General features: G+C 41.3%; 1 protein-coding gene across 2 annotated transcripts in view; it reads right to left on the bottom strand.

Moving 5' to 3' along the window:
- The window catches only part of acmsd (aminocarboxymuconate semialdehyde decarboxylase), a 64,258-nt gene that overhangs the window by 13,096 nt on the left and 30,687 nt on the right, over positions 1 to 20,475 (bottom strand). For both annotated transcript variants that reach the window (XM_072579665.1, XM_072579666.1), the window contains 2 exons: positions 17,552 to 17,645; positions 652 to 747 (listed from right to left, as the gene is read on the bottom strand). In XM_072579665.1, the coding sequence (XP_072435766.1) occupies positions 652 to 747; positions 17,552 to 17,645 (190 nt within the window). The remainder of the gene's footprint in view (positions 1 to 651; positions 748 to 17,551; positions 17,646 to 20,475) is intronic.

Below are 20,475 nucleotides of genomic sequence, written 5' to 3'. Positions count from 1 at the left end.
CTTTACACAGTTAAATTAGATAAAATGCATGACTCTTAAGCCAGAATTTAACAACTTCTGAAGATATATTTCAAGGTAACAGATTTTAAGAATGCAGCATTAAAGTGGAATAATGTTAATTGGGTTACACAAAATGAGGATTACCTGTATACAAGTTGGCAATGTTGTACAAGTAGTCAAATGAATATGAATCTGATTCCATTCAGAAAAGGGTATGTTACCTTCCAAGAGGGGTACTACTTTTTTGTTTAAGCCTTTTTAGATGTGTTTGACTCTCATTCTACTCTTAAGTGGCCAACATGAGGTGATTACTTATGCACTGAATTTGTATAAACAATGGCTCAACAAAAAGGCCAATCTCTAACGTATTGAGACCAGCTCGGAATGGACATAAAGCCTTCAGTGTTATCAATTAAATGAAAATAATTTTTAACAATATAAAATCATGAAAGTAATTGAGAGTGAAATTGGTCACCAACAATAATGCGACATGACCTTCTAGCAATTTGTTAGTCAATTGACAGCAAAAGAAGATGAATGGGCATGATGTTTTTGGGTAATCAATTTTGTACTGGTCTGATTTGCACGATAGAATTGATGGATTTCACAGACACTGGCACATTCTTTGAGAAACTAAAATGTAATGCTTACCTCCATGGGCAAAACACACTTTCAATTTTGGAAATCTTTCAAATATTCCACCAAACAGCATGCAGCAAATCGCAGTGGTTGTTTCAGCTGGCATACCTAAGAAGAGTTAAATTAGTAAATAGTTCCACATTGAGCAATCTGCAGTCTTTAAAATGGTATTGGATTTTGTGTCCCTTTCCTTTCAGGATAAATCAGCAAGGTTAGATCTCACAGAATACGGGGAGAACTAGCCAAAGGTAGAAGACAGAGGGTGGTGGTGGTGGTGGAGGGTTGTTTTTCAGACTGGAGGCCTGTGACCAGTGGAGTGCCACAAGGATCGGTGCTGGGTCCTCTATTTTATTGTCATTTACATAAATGATTTGGATGCGAGCATAAGAGGGACAGTTAGTAAGATTGGAGATGACACCAAAATTGGAGATGCAGTGGACAGCGAAGCGGGTTACCTCAGGTTACAACAGGATCTGGACCAGATGGGCCAATGGGCTGAGAAGTGGCAGATGGAGTTTATTTCAGATAAACGCAAGGTGCTGCATTTTGGGAAAGCAAATCTTAGCAGGACTTATACATTTAATGGTAAGGTCCTCTGGAGTGTTGCTAAACAAAGAGACCTTGGAGTGCATGTTCATAGTTCCTTGAAAGTGGAGTTGCAGGTAGATAGGATAGTGAAAAAGGTGTTTGGTATGCTTTCCTTTATTGGTCAGAGTAATGAGTACAGGAGCTGGGAAGTCATGTTGCGGCTGTACAGGACATTGGTTAGGCCACGGTTGGAATATTGCGTGCAATTCTGGTCTCCTTCCTATCGGAAAGATGTTGTGAAACTCGAAAGGGTTCAGAAAAGATTTACAAGGATGTTGCCATGATTGGAGGATTTGAGCTATAGGGAGAGACTGAAACAGGCTGGGGCTGTTTCCCCTGGAGCGTCGGAGGCTGAGTGGTGACCTTATAGAGGTTTACAAAATTATGAGGGGCATGGATAGGATAAATGGACAAAGTCTTTTCCCTGGGGTTGGGGAGTCCAGAACTAGAGGGCATAAGTTTAGAGTGAGAGGGGAATGAGACCTAAGGGGCAACGTTTTCATGCAGAGGGTGGTACGTGTATGGAATGAGCAGCCAGAGAATGTGGTGGAGACTGGTACAATTGCGACATTTAAGAGGAATTTGGATGGGTATACGAATAGGAAGGGTTTGGAGGGATATGGGCCGGGTGCTGGCAGGTGGGACTAGATTGGGTTGGGATATCTGGTCGGCATGGACCGGTTGGACCGAAGGGTCTGTTTCCATGCTGTACATCTCTATGACTCTAAATCATGTTTATGTGATCGGGGACATTGAATTTGGAAATCAAACAGTTTATCCATATTCATATCCTGACAATTGAATTACATTTGTACCTAACAGATGCCAACTATTGTGGTGAATAATTTGTTTCACCTCTACGAAATAAGAAAAATAGAATGGGGATAGTACAGAACTCTCATGGAATTAGTTGGAACAGTATTGATGTTCTCACCAGTCATGGAACAAGAGAATTGAAAGATAAAGGTCACAAAAATTGTCCTCACAAATAGGTGTCACTAGAGCCTGCAGATGTTCCTGAACAGATACTGGGGAGTCTTCTGGCACTTGGACCTCTCAGTCTCTGGTATAGGGTAAACAAAGAAAAGTAATTTTGGGTTAAAACGATTGACAGGTGGATGTGACCGGTCTGACTAATTGGATAGTGGTCCCGTTTTTATTGGTTAGAAAGGTTCATGCACATGATTGACATTTGGTAAATTAACTGTCCCTAGGAATAAATTATAATAATGAATGCTTGGAGACAGGGAATAGTCCGTCTTCAGATGAAAGAAGGATCAGGGAAGATGGAGGAAACTTGAGGGTAGAGCTCCCTAATACTTCAGTTAGAGAGCTGTATGCTCCCATCACAAGCTAATCAGATGATCACACTTGATGATAACCAATTATTTGTCCTCAGGGATTAGTGAGCTGTTCTAAAGTGTCACAGGTTACATTCATTTCCTGGCTAGTGAACTAATGCATAATTTCTAAACTGCTGCTTCTTCATAAACTCAGTTTCAAAGAGTCTTCAGTATTTTAATCAAGCACTTCTGGCCTGGAAAGTTTACTAAATTCCTTCCACCGAGGTAACCTCTTTCTTACAGTTCTAACCTAGCTTCTCCCTTTCTCAGGAGCAACTGTTTTATACATCTAGTTTCAGCCACAATTCTTCCAGAATTCCATAAACAAATTGAAACAAATACTTTCCTTTGCCCCTCATTACACTCTATGCCATAGACAGTCTGGCTGAGAAAACAGGCATGTCTGGAGTGAAAAATAACGCTGGGTATTATAGAAGTGTGCAACTGAGATTACAAGTATAATCTTGACAGGCTTTATAAAGAGATTCAAGAGATTAAGTTAAATACTGTTTACAGAAAGTTAGCATTCTGTACAGATGTGTGTTTCTTACAGATAGATTAAAACATACTAGTTAAGAATACAGGTCAATAAGTTGCAAAAGGAAAGTGATTAAATTAGATTCCCTATGGTATGGAAACAGGCCCTTCAGCCCAACACATCCACACCCAGACCCATTCCCCTATCCTATATTTACCCCTGACTGATTCACCTAACACTGGGCAATTTAGCATGGCCAATTCACCTGACCCGCACATCTTTGGATTGTGGGAGGAAACCGGAGCACCCGCAGGAAACCCATGCAGACACGGGGAGAATGTGTAAACTCCACACAGTCACCCGAGGCAGGGATTGAACCTGGGTACCTGGTGCTGTGAGGCAGCAGTGCTAACCACTGAGCCACCATGCCACCCCAAATGGTTGGGAGGAGTTCTTTACTTTCCAACACAGTCAGTTACACTGGGAACAAGCAAAACCTCTCTACTTTTATATGACACGCCCTTTGAAATAAAACATTCAAGCTATTAGGGTAAAGTATGCCTTAAAAAGGAATTGAACTGAAGTTGTATCGCTGTGAAAAGACTTTTCAGTTTGTCTTTTTTTATCAGAAAAGTATTAAGAATATAATTTATGTAATGTGACTCAATTGCCTTCATTTTTAGAAGTTTTGTTCTAATCCTTTGTAAAACAAGCTGGCAAATTAATCCTTTCTACTGACAACTAATTCCTTTAAAATTTACCACACAACATTTGTGTTGCTAAACATTCATTTTGGACATGATTAAATTCTGAATTTATAAATTTACAAATATAATGAGACATTATTAACACATTGTGCTTGTAACCAGTGTCACAGTAAATTTCTGTGTGTGTGTGTGTTTTGAGCAGGTTTCCAGGATCACATAGGTAGAATGAAATAATGCAAAGGAGGACCCATGGATATAGAAAATTCAAGGACATATCTACAGACATATATTTGGACTAAAGGCTCTGCCTTCCCAAAGCTTGAGACTGCAGACACTCTTGAAGCAATAACAGGGAGTTTTCTAGCTCCCTATGTACCCCGGTCACCAACATGAAGTAAACAAAATAAGTGACTTCGCACTAATGTTTTGGCAGAGGGCATGTGACCATAATTTGGGAACCAATACTGTATTTATTGGTTAGAAAGGTTCAAACAAATAATTAAAACAGGATAAACCACCAGACAGAGTGGCTTCCAAATGCAAGGTTGTATTCCTCTTAAAATGGATAAGTGTATATGATATTTGTTTGCCAATCATTTTATGTGATAACATGCATCTTTTAATTTTATCCTTTGTGTCTACCTATTTTAATTGAGCCTTCTGACAAGGAAAGTCAGGACACTATAAAAGCAAAACAAAGATACAATATGGTAAAGATTAGTGGGAAGCCAGAGGATTGGGAAGTCTTTCCCAATCAGCAGAGGACAACTAAAAAGGCAATAAAGGGAGAGGAGATGAAATATGAGGGTAAGGTTGCTACTAATATAAAAGAAGATTTCAAGAGTTTATTTCAGAAATAAAGAAGGTAAGAGAGAGGCAGGAATGAACATTGGACCGCTGCAAATGAGGCTGGAGAAGTAGTAATGGAGAACAAAGAAATGGTACAGGAACTGAATAGGTACTTTATATTAGCTTTATGGTGGAAGATACCAATAGTATACCAGAACTTCAAAAGTCAGCAGGCAGCGGTGAGTGTAGTGGCCTCACCAAGGAGAAGGTGCTGAGGAAGCTAAAAGGTCTAAAGGTGGATAAATCACCTGAACCAGATAAACTACGCCTCAGAGTTCTAAAGGAGATAGCTGAGGCAATTGTAAAGGTATAGATGGTGGTCTGTCAGGAATCACTGGAGTCAGGGATGTTGCCTGGGGACTGATTAGTGGCTAATGTAACACTTCAGTTTAAGAAGGGAGGGAGGCAGGAAATTATAGGCAGGTGAGCCTGACCTTGGTCTTCGGTGAAAGGTTAGAGTCCATTAATAAAGATGTGATTGTGGAGAACTTGGAAGTCAGCATGAATCAGCACAGTTTTGTCAAAGGGAGGTCATGCCTGACAAATCTCTTAGAATTGTTTAAGGAGGTAACAGGGAGAAAGTGCACATGCTGGAAATCAGAGTCGAGAGTATGGTGCTGGAAAAGCACAGCACATCAGGCAGCATCCGAGGAGCAGAAGAATCAACATTTCAGACATAAACTCTTCATTAGGGCTTATGCTCGAAACATCGATTCTCCTCCTCCTCAGATGCTGCCTGGCCTGCTATACTATTCCAGCACCCCACACTCGACTAAGGAGGTAACAAGCAAGCTAAACAAAGGAGAGCCAATGGGTGTGATCAATTTGGATTTCCAGATGAATTTTGGCAAGATGCTGCACAGAAGCTGCTAAATAAGAGCCCATTATGCTAGGGGAAAGGATAAAGAATTGGCTGACTGACCGAAGGCAGCTAATGGGGACAAATTGAGTCATTTTCAGGGTGGCAGCTGGTGACTAGTGGAGTTACAGACATGTCAGTGTTGGGACAACAACTATTCACATTATACATTAATGATCTAGTTGAAGCAATGGAGGGCATTGTTGCTTAGTTTGCAGATGAAAAAGATAGGTGGAGGGACAGGTAGTGTTGAGGAAGTGGGGAGACTCTAGAAAGACTTGGGCAGGTTAGGAGAGTGGGCAAAGATATTGCAGATGGAATACAATGTGGGAAAATATGAGGTTATACACATTGGTTGGAACAGTAAAGGTATAGACTGTTTTCTAAGTAGGAAAATGTTTTCATGAATCTCAAGCATAAAGGAACTGACTAGTTCAGGATTCTCTTAAGGTTAACACACATTATACCAGCCATGACCGAGTGGTGGAGTAGACTTGATGGTCTAATTCTGCTCCTATATCCGAAGGTCTTTTCACTTCCAAAGAAATTGATTTCTTACTAGCATATAGTTTCATGGGAGGTCAGTTAGCTCAGTTAGCTTGATGGTTGGTTTGTAACAATAAGTGATGTCAGTAGTTTGGGTTCAATTTCTGAACTGGCCAAGGTGACCAGGAAAGACTTTCCTTGTCAACCTCTCTCCTTGCCTGAGGCATGGTGACCATCAAGTTAAGCTGTCACCAGTTGTCTCTTTCTAATGAGAGAGCAGCTGTATGGTCTGGGAAGATTGTGGTGGCTTTATAGTTTCATGGATAATGGTTATTTTAAGGCAATTGTTATTCGTGAAACTTTATGCTACTAGTCAGAATTCTAATCGATCTATCTCTACTTCTTGATTCAGGGAATCAATTGTCCAGTTCCCTCAGGTTGATTTGATCTGGTTAAGACCAGCTGCTCTCATACAATTTTAGGGCTTGATCTGCAGTCTTTCAATTTTTTCATTTTCCAGCTAATGTTGACTCTTCTTGCTTCATTTAGCACAATGGGATTGTAATGGACGTTAATTTCTCTTGAAAAATCATTTTTATATTATTTAAAGCAATGTCCATTTTCTCATTTGATATTTTCTTAATAATAGAAAATTAGATTAGAATTTGTAATGCAATTTTCAGTTATTTTGGTAGTCTGCATGGTGTAATGCACCTTTTGATCAGCAGGCTGAGTATAACTTTGCAGTACAGCCTGCTATACTTGTATTGACAGTGATCATGGTTTCAAAAGATAAAAGATGAACAACAAAGACAATGATGTATGCTATACAATTATTTAAATTCATGTCATATAAACAGTAAGATCGAAAGCTCAGGACAGAGCAAGGTGCTGTGCAGCCTTGAATCTAATTTAACATAAAAGGTTAGTGTCAAATGCTTTTGTTGTATTTATTTCATAGTTCTCTGTGTAGAGGTATATTTCTACAGTGGGTTCAGCTTTAATGATATTTTTAAACTAAATACTTAGTTTATGGGCATTGCTTCCATATGCTGACACACACTACTTTCATTTTTGTATTCATCAGTCTTTCTCTCGACCTGCTCATTAGAGTATAACATTATTAATTTTTCTAACATTAACACACCAATGTACTGACTGTAACTCCACATATACAAATCTTGTTAACAAACCATATCAATGCACTTTGACTGCACTGTAGGATCAAGTCTGGAACTTTCTTCCTGATATAGAAATAAATTTCATCTCTGAGCCTTTAATTAGTAATAGTGGGTGGAGCCTAAAAGGGTCTGAGCAACATGGGCTATGGTGGAATATGTGGCAGAATTGGATGGGAGGTTCACTGAGGATCGTCTTGACATTTGAATAAGGAGTAGAGTACAGCAGCACTCCCAGGGAGGAAGAGGACAGCTACCTCAGCCCTGCAAGAGTCCAACAGTTTGCCCACACCACTGGGATACAGGGACTGGCCCAGTAATGAGACCTTGGGTAAACAGACGTTGGGTTTCTGGCAATTCTAGAGGTTTTAAAATCACTAGTATTAATGTGTGCAACGTTAAATCAACTAAGTGATGTGTCTCCATGTTGGATTACCTGGCCAGTGTCAAAGAGGACCTCCTGTTCCAGCAGGAGTGAAGAATACGGCACCTCAGCAGTTACAGGAAATGGTCGAACTTGGGGCCCCTGGGCCTTCGATTTGGAAGTGGTAGGTGGGCACCTCCTTGTACAGAGACTAATTAACATACATGCCCTGTTGGTAAAGAATGAGTGGCTGGCCATCCTGCACCAACTCCCACAGCTGTTGGTGAAATCCAGGCCAGTCATTCTGGCCAGAGACTTCAACTGTATCATCGATGAGGGTGGATGATCCGGAGGTGCTGATGGTGAACTGGACTCCAGAAACAGTTAAAGACGCCAACCTGCACAATGTCTTCAGCAGCCCTGCAGATAGAGTGCAATGTAGATACAGATGGTCGCAGCCAGACAGACCTATCCGCTTAAGGATAGATTTCTTGTTTGTGTCCTGTACATTCTCAGTCAGATCCACCATCATCAAGCTGGTGTTCTTCTCTGACCACTGCCTCCTGCTGACTGACTGTCACCTACAGGACAATCAGCAAACTGGCAAGGGTACATGGAAGCTGAATGTTGATCTCAGGAAACATCAAAGAACTCAAAAGTAATTAAGTTGGAGAACCGTGAAACCCCTCTTTGAGTGTCCGGCAGATTGGTGGGAAACAGTCGAGGGGAACATCAAGAGGCTATTTATTATCAAAGATCTTCAGAAGACAAGAGAGATGGGGAAAGCTTTCAAAACTCCAGAGAAGTATGCAAGCCTGTTCCTGCTGCAGTCAATGGAGGATCTCCATGAGGTGCAGAGCCAGCAAGCTGTAATCTTTGCCTTAGAGGCCCTCAAGGTAAACTTCCGGTCCTGGGTCTGCTCTGTGAAGGAGAACAAGACATGCTCGCTTTTCTTCTTCCAGAAATTGTACAGAGAAAGCTCTATGATCAGCAGCCTGAAGGAAGAAGATATCTCGGTAAAGTATTCTCAGTCTGACATCCTGAGGATCGGCAAATACTTTTATGCCATTCTGTATAACACAAAGTCCACTGCTCATGTCCTCCCAATTGTTCCTGTCCTCTATCATGGAAGTCTGAGATGACAGTATGTGGGAAAGGCTGGACCAGCCATTATCTCTAGATGAACTGACTAAGGCCCTCGAGTCCTTTTGAAAAGAATAAAATGCCCTGAAGCAACGGCTTACTGGCTGCATTATATTCTGCTCTGTGAGACTTGATTGGCCAGGACCTGCTGGAGGTATACAAAGTGTGCTTCTGGGAGGTACCATGTGCAAATCCATGAGGAAAGGTATTATCACTCATCTACAAGCAGAAGAAGGAGAGGGAGGAAACCAATTTCACTGTTGACTGTGGATTACAAAATCCTGTCTAAGGTCATTGCCAATTGGGTCAGGTCTGCTCAGAGATTGGTGATTTTCCCGATTAAATCTGTGCTGTACTGGGCAGGAAGATCTCTGAGAGCCTCAGACTCCTCAGAGATATGTTTGCTTACGTGTAGGACAGGGAGTGGACACCTGCCTCATCAGACTGGACCAAGAAAAGGCCTTTGACAGGATATCATGCACTTAAATGAGAGATATGCTATCCAAAATGGGCTTTGTGGAGGGTTTCTGCAATTGAATCTGACTCCTGAATACCAACTTCAGTAATGCAGTCTCAATTAATAGGTGGGAATTAGAAAGTTTCCCAGTCAAATTCGGAGTCAGGCAGGGCAACTCACTTTCTCCTGCCTTGTTTGTGTGTTGTATAGAATCTTTTGTCAAGTCCACCAGGAAGAATATGAGCCTGAGAGGGGTTACTATTCCAGGCAATGGAGGTCTGTGGGTCAAGGACTCCCAGTACATGGATGATGTCGCTGTTTTCTACTGCCATTGTGTGGACTCATGAACATCGGCGACCAGTTCGAACTGGCATTGGGTGCCAAAATAAATTGAGGCAAGAGCGAGGCCATGTTCTTTGGGAATTGGGCTGATTGATCCTTTGTCCCCTTTCCCCCTCAGGACAGACTACCTGAAGGTGCAGGGTATTTGGGTTGGAGGGGCTGTGGCATATGCCAAAATTTGGGCGGAGCATGTTGCCAAAGTGAGGCAGAACTAGGCAGATGGGAACACTGCTCTCTCTCCATTGTGGGTAAATTCCTGGTCCTCAAGTGTGAGGTACTCTGTGTTGATGTATGTGCCTCAAGTCTGGCCTATTCCCTGAACTTGTGCTGCTTCAGTCACCTGAGCCATCTTTTATTTGGAAGTCACAGATGGACCAGATCCAAAGAGACACCATGTATAAAGTGCTGGACGAAGGAAGAAAGAAAGTACTCAATGCCTTCACTCTGATGGCTGCCTTTGTGTGAGACTGCATCAAGCTGTGTGTAGACCCTTGGGACATAAACATCAAGTGTCACAACTTGTCCCTGGTGTTACAAAGGATAGGGCTGGCCTTGCTGCCTTGGAATGCTCCAAGTAGTTGGACAAACCTGTATCACCTATCCCTCGTGGAGAAATTTGTGAAGAAAAACACCTTTGATCATAGAATCCGTATAATATGGAAGCAGGCCATTTGGCCTGTCAAGTCCATACAGAGCTTCCAAGGAACAACCCACCCAACCCAACCCCTGCATTTCCTATGGCTAACCCACCTAGCCTACATATCCCTGGGTACTATGGGCAAATTAGCATGGCCAAGCCACCTAACCTGTACATCTTTGAACTGTGGGAGGAAACCAGAGCACCTGGAGGAAACCTATACAGACATAGGAAGTACATGCAAACTCCGCATAGATAGTTGCCCCGAGGGTGGAATCGAACTCAGGTGCTAGGTGCTATGAGGCAGTAATGCTAACCATAAGTCTATTAGGCAGTATTCACAAGGCTCAGTGGTTAGCCCTGCTGCCTCACAGCACCAGGGACCCAGGTTCGATTCCAGTCTTGGGCAACTATCTGTGTGGAGTTTGCACATTCTCCCCGTGTCTGCGTGGGTTTCCTGCTGATGCTTCGGTTTCCTCCCACAGTCCAAAGATGTGCAGGTCAGGTGAATTGGCCATGCTAAATTGCCCATAGTGTGAGATGCATTAGTCAGGGGTAAATGTAGGGTAGGGGAATGGGTCTAGGTGGGTTACTCTTCGGAGGGTCGTGTTGGGCCAAGGGGCCTGTTTCCATAATGTAGGGAATCTAATCTAATCAAACATGGAAAACAGTGTGGGCATCTTGCGAATTCTGTCCTGCTGTGCTGTTTAGCATAGATACAAAGCAAGAAAGCTTGTCATATTTGTCAGCAGGCCTCCGTCAAGTCAAGGGGGATACTCTTCACTCAGGGATCCAGGGACAGTAAGTCCAGGTAGTCTTTGATACCGGTCCAAGAGTATGGAAATGGACAGCGTCAGGATACTGTCCACATAAGGGTTAACAAGCTGAATGTCAGGCAGTCCCCTACTCATCTTGACTCTCTGCCCGAGTGGGGGCTGTATTTCTTATGACATTAAATAGAGGCAAGTTTTAAGGGAGCGAGTTTTGAGAAGATTTGTAGCTCAGGTTGAGGTTCTGGATGTAGATTTGCTCGCTGAGCTGGAAGATTCATGTTCAGATGTTTCATCACCATTATGGTAACATCTTCAGTGAGCCTCCCAACGAAGCATTCCTGCTTTTTGTTTATATGTTTGGGTTTCTTTGGGTTGGTAATGTCATTTCCTATGGTGATGTCATTTCTTGTTCTTTTTCTCAGGGGGTGGTAATTTGGGTCCAAGTCAATGTGTTTGTTGATAGAGTTCCACTTGGAATGTCATGCTTCTAGGAATTCTCGTGCATGTCTGTATTTGGCTTGTCCTAGGATGGATGTGTTGTCCCAGTCGAAGTGGTGTCCTTCCTCATCTGTATGTAGTGAGAAAGGGTCATGTCGTTTTGTGATTAGTTGATGTTCATGTATCCTGGTGGCTAGTTTTCTGCCTGTTTGTCCAATGTAGTCTTTGTTACAGTCCTTGCACAGTATTTTGTAAATGACATTATTTTTGCTTGCTGTCTGTATAGGGTCTTTCAAGTCCATTAGCTGCTGTTTTAGTCTGTTGGTGGGTTTGTGGGCTACCATGATGCCAAGGGGTCTGAGTAGTCTGGCAGTCATTTCCAAGACGTCTTTGATATAGGGGAGAGTGGCTAGGGTTTCTGGATGTCTTTTGTCTGCTTGCTCGAGTTTTTTGCTGAGAAATCTGCGGACTGTGTTCATTGGGTACCTGTTCTTTTTGAATACACTGTATAGGTGATTTTCCTCTGCTCTGTGTAGTTCCTCTGTGTTGCAGTGTGTGGTGGCTCATTGGAATAATGTTCTGATGCAGCTATGTTTGTGGATGTTGGGATGATTGCTTCTGTAGTTCAATATTTGATCTGTATGTGTTGTTTTTCTGTAGACTCTGATTTGAAGTTCCCCGTTGGCTGTTCGCTCTACTGTGACATCTAGGAATGGCAGTTTGTTGTTGTTTTCCTCCTCTTTAGTGAATTTTATGGCAGTAAGGGTATTTTGATAGTCTTGAAGGTTTCCTCTAATTTGTTTCAAACCAGCGTCTACAGGAAAATAACAAATATGGACCAACTATTGAACTACTACTACTACTCATAAAACATTTAATCTAATCAACATCAATGAGGTCTTTTTTTTAGGTTCATAAGAAAAGCCTATTGAACTTGTCCTGCAACTCAATGCAATCATGAATAATCACACACATCAGTGCCTTTTAATCATCTCATTTCCCAAAATCCTGTATACATTGGTAATCAGAAATCTTTCAAACTCGACCTTAAACACACCCTGAATCTCTCTCAGTTTCAGCCTTTACAGCCCTCTGCAGTTGAGAATTCCAAAGGTGTACAGCCCTCGATGGTCGAGAATTCCAAAGGTGCACAACACTCTATGATCGAGAATTCCAAAGGTGCACACCCGTCTGTAGTAGAGAATTCCAAAAGTGCTCAACCCTCAGTGGTAGAGAATTGCAAAGGTGCACAGACCTTTGTGGTAGAGAATTTCAAAAGTGCACAACCCTCTGTAGTAGAGAATTCCAAAGGTGCACAGCTCTCTGTGGTAGACAATTCCAAAGGTGCACAGCTGTCAGTGGTAGAGAATTCCAAAGGTGCACAGACTCTGTAGTAGAGAATTGCCAATGTGCATGTCCCTCTGGGTAGAGAATTCCAAATGTACACACCCCTCTGTAGTAGAGAATTCCATGGGTGCCCAGCCCTCTGTGGTAGAGAATTCCAAAGGTGCACACCCCTCTGTAGTAGAGAATTCCAAAGGTGCACAACCGTCTATGGTAGAGAATTCCAAAGGTGCACAACCCTCTGTGGTAGAGAATTCCAAAGGTGCACAACCCTCTGTAGTGAAGTATTCCAAGGGTGCACACCCCTCTGTAGTGAAGTATTCCAAAGGTGCACAGCCCTCTGTAGTAGAGAATTCCAAAGGTGCACAACCCTCTATGGTAGAGAATTCCAAAGGTGCACAACCCTCTGTAGTAGAGAATTCCAAAGATGCACACTCATCTGTGGTAGAGAATTCCAAAGGTGCGCAGCCCTGTGCAGTAGAGAATTCCAAAGGTGCACAGCCCTCTGTGATAGAGAATTCCAAAGGTGCACACCCCTCTGTAGTAGAGAATTCCAAAGGTGCACAGCCCTCTGTGGTAGAGAATTCCAAAGGTGCACAGCCCTCTGTGGTAGAGAATTCCAAAGGTGCACAACCCTCTCTGTAAAAAAGAAAATTCTCCTCATCTCTGACCTAAGTGACATGCCCCTTGTTTTAAATTTTGACATACTTTGTAGACTTTCCAATCAAGGAAAAGATCATACCTGCATGTACTCTGTCCTCCCCTTTAAATATTTTGTAAGTTTCAATGAGATCACCTTTCGTTCTTTGAAACTCTAGAGAATACAGGCACAGTTTACCCAATTTTTCTTCATGGGACAGTTCCAACATCCCGGGAACAATCTGATGAACCTTAGTTGCAATAGTTTCTTTTCTAAGACAGGGAGATCAAAGCTGCCCCCTTTGAAAATTTCAGTTGTACATAAAAAGTCATAAAGTCATAGAGATGTACAGCATGGAAACAGACCCTTCGGTCCAACCTGTCCATGCCAACCAGAAAGTGTACTGAGATTTATTCAAAAAAACCTCCTTGTTGTGTTTTCTACTTGAATGCAAGTACTACATGATTATTCAGCAAGCCACTGCAAATAAATTGATTTTCTGCAATGGGTAGGGCATGATGACAGACCCTTGGTCTGCCTCAGTTACATATGGATCAAATCCTGTGCAAAATTTGTTCCACATGTTGTATAGCCAATTAAAGTAACTGGTCCCTGCTTGGAAAATGTCAGTCTGCATCACAATATTTCAGTGCATGTTGTATAAAAATGCCACCTGACTTTTCCTTAAAAGCTTACCCATTTCAGCTGGTGGAAAGACAGTGTGCCAAGCAAAATGGATCGGGGAGACCACCTGCCTTTGACAATGCCACAGCTTTCCTCCTATGATTCCAATTCACCGAGCACAGTCTTTGAATAAAATAACAGGCAACAACTGGCTAAGTATCTCCAAGATTTTGTGTTTTCATCTATTTGTTGTCCTGTAATCTACCCATAACTTAAAGTTGGAGGTATTGATCTTGTATGGTGTCGCACAGATGAGAAGAAATGAAGAGCGTGAAAAGCCACAACCAAGTGCAATTCTGCAGTACTGGGATCGTTTGCATTACATTGAGGCTACAATTTCTGAGCATAAACAGGTAGTTTTTCTGCAACCTACTTGAATTGGAATCATAGGAGGAAAGCTGTGGCATTGTCAAAGGCAGGTGGTCTCCCCGATCCATTTTGCTTGGCACACTGTCTTTCCACCAGCTGAAATGGGTAAGCTTTTAAGGAAAAGTCAGGTGGCATTTTTAAGATTTTAAGTCCATAGTGAAATAGTAAATAGTGAAAAAGAGCCACACATGATTGCAGTCACGTCAGTGCTGTCAAAGTGTGCCACCAACATTCTTGAATGATATATTGACTGCTTCACTGCTATCAGCAAGCTGAGAGATATTCAATGCAATCTGTATGTAGACCCTAAGTTTGCATCAGTGCTGCCAAATATCGTTTCACATTGGAATGCAGACAGAGAAGGAATGTCAGCACTTACTTGACTTTGATATTAATAAGCAAGCTTGGGATGAGCCTACCTTTGAGTCTCACTCATTCACATTGCCAGAAATCCAAAAGTGAGAATCAGATTAGAATCTACGATTGATCTGCAAACACTAAACCATTCAATACAAGAAAGATACTGATATTGACAATCAATGATAATATAGAGAAAGTGAGTGACGATAAACGTTTCACTAAAATTGGTTAAGTTATTGGCTACCATTGAATTGAGGTTGCAGAAGGAACAAGGTATCTTATTCTATTCTATATTCTCAACTTTGGAGTCAGTCAGCAGCTGTACTATATCAGCAAATGACTTAATCTGCACTTCAAGAACTTGGGCGCACAATGCCAGTGATGCCATTCGCAAATACCATTCGCAAGTACTGAAAATGATGTTAAGGCACATCCACATGCATGCCTACAATGTCTTAGGTAATGCAAATACATGTCAAATAAAGTGTTTGGTCAATGAAAGCAAAAGTAAATTGTTTGGTCATGTGTTCAGTGATGAAGGAGTATCACCCAATCCATGGAACATTGAAGCCATTGCAAAACCCGTGGATTGTGGAGGAAGTCCAGAGTTTGTTTACTGTAATCATATCATTCCTGGCCTCACTATCTTATCTGACCCTTTGTGATTCAACAAAAGAGACCACTAAGTGGAAGTGGATTAAATTGCACAAACATGCTGTGTACTCGGTCAATCACCACCAGACCGTCTCTCCCTAATGAGAGAGCAGCCGTATGGTTCAGTAAGACTATGGTGACACAACAACAACACTCGATCAAAGGATGGTTATCAGCAAGTTACAAAAATAATTATTTACTGGGAAAAAATGCTCAGCTAGTCATAAATACAAGTCTGGTGGTTTTGATTTGTTTTTGTGCAGAAAGACAAGATACAGAACCCATCAATCATTATTATTCTCAAACAGAGGAGTTCTCTTAATCACATGAGGAATCTTACTATTTCATTTCCACTGGTATGGAAGCCAATTTGAAGTAATAGCTGATCACAGGCATCTCAGTAGGCTTATTCAACAAACTATCTACTTGAATACAGCATTGGTTTCATAAATTACAAGTATAAAAATTCTGTGTTGAGTACTAGATAGGCAAGAGAAACCCAATGGAATATCTTTCATGACATCTGTTGCTGACAGTCCTGTTGGTCATGAAGAAATGTTTGATAAACAATATTGAACTTTATAAACCGAAACACAATGCCAAAGATGCTAAAACTAGCTGATGCCAACAAAACAGCGTGTGGTATGGCACCTTTGTATAACAAGTATAGAATCTCAAAAACTAGAAAAATGCAGTTGAGAGCAGCTACGAACAAATTCACAGACATAACATTGTCTTCATGATGCTCAGAATAAGCTCTTGTTTTATGTAGCAACTGCATTATCATTCAGCAATCATTTTGAGAACATGTTGTACATCTAGTATGTGAAGGACAACAGGAAATGCCGAAAACAAACAACTCCTTAGGGCAAGGTTTGACGCCTTTGGAACTGACTGCATGGTAGAATGTAAAATCAGTGTGTTTGCCAAAGTAAGCAACTACAATGCTCGATCTTTATTATTTGCTCAAGATGTCTGAATTTTCTCGAGGATCTCAGAATTGAATTTAACTTTGCAGACTTACCCTAAAGTGCAGTTTGACATTTTGCACTACTATGCAAAATGGATCAATCTCCTGTAATTTATTTTCTTACTTTTGAATATGATCATTCTAGTAAATTATTCAGAAACACCTCCAAAGCACATTCTTCCTTTAATAAGGAGTCATGATTTGGAGATGCCGGTGTTGGACTGGGGTGTACAAAGTTAAAAATCACACAACACCAGGTTATAGTCCAACAGGTTTAATTGGAAGCACACTAGCCTTCGGAGCGATGCTCCTTCATCAGGTGATAGTGGAGGGCTCAATCCTAACACAGAATTTATTGCAAAAATTTACAGTGTGATGTAACTGAAATTATACATTGAAAAATTGATTGTTAAGCCTTTCATCTGTTAGAATACAGTGATAGTTTCACTTCTTTCATGTGTAAATCACAAAACCTTTTTTAAAAAAAGTTGCATTCTCAGGTTAACTGTTAACAATGGTGATAGCTAAACAATATGTTGTTTATTCCGGATGAAGGGCTTTTGCCCGAAACGTCGATTTCGCTGCTCCTTGGATGCTGCCTGAACTGCTGTGCTCTTCCAGCACCACTAATCCAGAATCTGTTTTCCAGCATCTGCAGTCATTGTTTTTACCTAGCTATCACCATTGTTAACAGCTAACCCGAGAATGCAACTTTTAAAAAAAAGGTTTTGTGATTTACACATGAAAGAAGTGAAACTATCATTGTATTCTAACAGATGAAAGGCTTACCAGACAATCAATTTTTCAATGTATAATTTCAGTTACATCACACTGTAAATTTTTACTCTAAATTCTGTGTTACGATCGAGCCCTCCACAATCACCTGATGAAGGAGCGATGCTCCGAAAGCTAGTGTGCTTCCAATTAAACCTGTTGGACTATAACCTGGTGTTGTGTGATTTTTAACTTTAATAAGGCGGGTCAGCATACATGTATAGTTGTTGAAATTGTACTTTTGTTCTTCCATCTGAATAATCCTATGTCTCTTGTAATTGTGGCCTGCTGGTTGTCCCTTTAATTTTCCATCTTGCTTCTTGGAATAATATCAGGCCAATTCTTGGTGCTCTCCAAAGTAACGTGTTTGAGTTTTAAAAAATCAGTTTATAGAGGATTACTAAAATACAGGCTTACCATGACCTGTGGTACAATATACTGCCCACTATTTGCAGCCCTCTGGAGTAGTACTAACCTACAAGCCACGGAAGCCAGTACTTCGACATTCTCCCGTCTATCTTCATATCCCAAGGGTGTACAAATATGGCACATTTTAACTTTTCTGCAGCCTTAAAAGAAAAATAATGCAAAGTACTTAGTTTTCCAATTAATAATAATAGGTCAAACAATAATCCATGATTTTCTCCATTGTCAGTTCAAAGCTAATAGAATGCTATCCTTTATTACAGAGGAATTTAAAAGTTACGATGTTATGCTTCAGTTATATGGGCATTGATGAGACCACGTTTCAAATACTGTGTGCAGTTTGGTCTCCTTGTTATTTCATAACGAAACTTGAAAACTGGGAACAAATATGAAGATATGACTCTATGTTTTGTCAAGTTTCGGACCAGTGGAACACTAACCTAATTCATCACTCTGGCATTTCACTTCACTTTTGGAAAGAATCAATGGAGTAAATGCTATCATTACAGCAGAGTTCCTTACGGCTGAACAGAAAGCCAGGACCGATACTTCCTTGGATGTTGGCAGGATTTTGCCCTTGTGTTTTTGGAGGTTAGACAATTAACTAGTTGTTATCCAACACATTTTACTAGCCAATTAGAATGAGTAACAAATTAATTCGAGCCTCAGCAGGGCCATTGGGAGAGGTGACCACTGCTGCAACTGTGCCTGGAAGAGAGAAGAACATGAAAGTAGGCTGCCCTCCCAGATAAGTGGGCTTGAGGTGGGTTGGGGGAGGAGAGAATTGTCAGACTTGTACTACGCCTCAACATTTCTGAAGCAACCTGCTGTCAGACATGTGGAGCTCTCTCATAAAAACAAGGGTGCAGGTTGGCAATCTGCATGAGATTGCCACTCCTTGGAAAAAACAGTCCTTAATCTATTTCCAAAATCTACTCTAGTTTGTATTTAGCAACTATAACTGCATTAAAGATAAGTTTCTTTCACTCTTAGGTAGAGATATACAAACTCCCTGCTTGAGAGACAGCTGCAAAGAGTTAATTGGATGGCTTGTTGAATTCACTTTTCTAGCTAGCCTTGTTGACTCAGCTCTGTTGACTTTAGGCCGATATAAATGCAGGTTGATTTACTAAGTGCACAAAGTCTGCAACATGAAATCAGCAGTTCATCACTGGGTACATCTAGTTACATTGTGTGAGCTTGGAAACTTGGTGAGTAAAGGAATTTGGTGCTGTGAGGGAGAAAATCCAGGCAAAACAACTGACAGATTTAAAACTAAAAAGACTAAAAAGTAATAAGTAAGTAATAAATAAGTGAGATCAGAGAGAGCAATGAGATGGGTGAGGGGGAGAGGGAGCAGTGAGGGGGAAAATGAGAGTACTGATGGTTAGAGAGGGCTGTGAGAGGGGCGATAGTTATTCGCTATTATGTCTAATCTGCTGTTTAGATAATCAAAGTGTGGCGTCACAGGGAAGCAAGTAATTGGTTGATGAGCATTTTGCTCATTTCTTTCAAAATTAATTTACATATAAATATTAGGAAGGAAGAGATAAAAAAGAAAAGTAATTAATTGATTGGTCAGTGACTATCTGCTGTAAGCATTGAATCCAAATAGCTGGATTAATTTATTACATTTAGGATAGATGTGTAAATAGCTGGATAATAGAAAAATTACACACCTCTTAAGTACACACCTTACAGGAATGCTAGAAAGAGCTACTTAGTGAGTAGTTCTATTTCTAGTCTGCAGTTTATAGTAAATAGTCTGAAAGTAAGCGAAGGTTTGGCAAGGTAACTTAACCCATATTCAAGGCTCATCCTGTGGCACGTAAGGAGTTCATCATAGAATCCCAACAGTGCAGGGAGAGGCATTTGGCCCATTAAGTCTGCACTAATACTCCAAAGAGTGTTTCACCCAGACCCATACTTATCCACATAATGTAACATCCACCTAGTTTGCACATCAAGGAGCAACTTAGTATGGTCAATCCACTTAATCTGCATACTTTGGGACTATGGGAAAAAACTGGCAGAAACCCATGCAGACATGGGCAGAATGTGCAAACTCTACACGTATTGCCACCCAAGGCTGGAATTGAACTTGGATCCCAGGTGCTGTGAGACAGCCGTGCTAACCACTGAGCCACTGTGTTGCCTGAAAGCTTTGCATGTTACAAAATGCAGCAACTTGAACTGAGAACTCAAGTGATGGTGAGAGTCAGTATGGTGCATCTGTGAAGCTGAGAAGTATATTGAGGGAAGATGGTGAGGCTCAGGTTAATACCATGCTGATAAAAGGGAAAGTGTGACCGCCAGACAGTCTAGGAACATTAGCCAGGTAGTACATGATTCCCCTGAGTCCATTACTGAATACTCAATGCTGAAGTAGTTCATGTTCAAATGCATCAAGATTTGGACAATATCCAGGCTTGGGCTGATAAGTGGCAAGTAACATCTGTGCGAAACAACTGCCATGCAATGACCATCTCCAATAAGAGATAATCTTGCTACTGCCCCTTGACATTCAGTGGTGCTACAATCATTGAATCCCCCACTCTCAACATCCATGGGGTTACCATTGACCAGAAAGTCAACTGGACTCACTTTACAAATATAGTGGCTACAAGAGCATGTAACAGGCTAGTTTCCTATTTAAATGCTTACCTCGTGGAATCAGGGGCCTTCATTTTGCAGCAGCAGCGAGATCGAGGAGCCAAGTGGGAGCAGTCAAATTGCGCTCTGGGAAGGTGAGTGAACTGATATTTTTGGGCAGTGGCTAAACCCGAGACACTACATGTGCAGTGTCTCCCACCCACCTTCTTCTTCTAGCCACGTGCTCCAGTTTTCTCCCATAGTCCCAAAGTATGTGGTGTATTGATAAGGTAAGGCTTTCTTTTTTTATTGTGTGCTGGTAAGTAGTGTGATTGGTTAAAAAAGTTATTTCATTTATCTATTATTTGATATTATAGTTGG

The sequence above is a fragment of the Chiloscyllium punctatum genome, chromosome 10, assembly GCF_047496795.1.
Source record: "Chiloscyllium punctatum isolate Juve2018m chromosome 10, sChiPun1.3, whole genome shotgun sequence".
Classification (NCBI taxonomy): Eukaryota; Metazoa; Chordata; class Chondrichthyes; order Orectolobiformes; family Hemiscylliidae; genus Chiloscyllium; species Chiloscyllium punctatum.
This window is presented reverse-complemented; position numbering and strand designations above follow the sequence as displayed.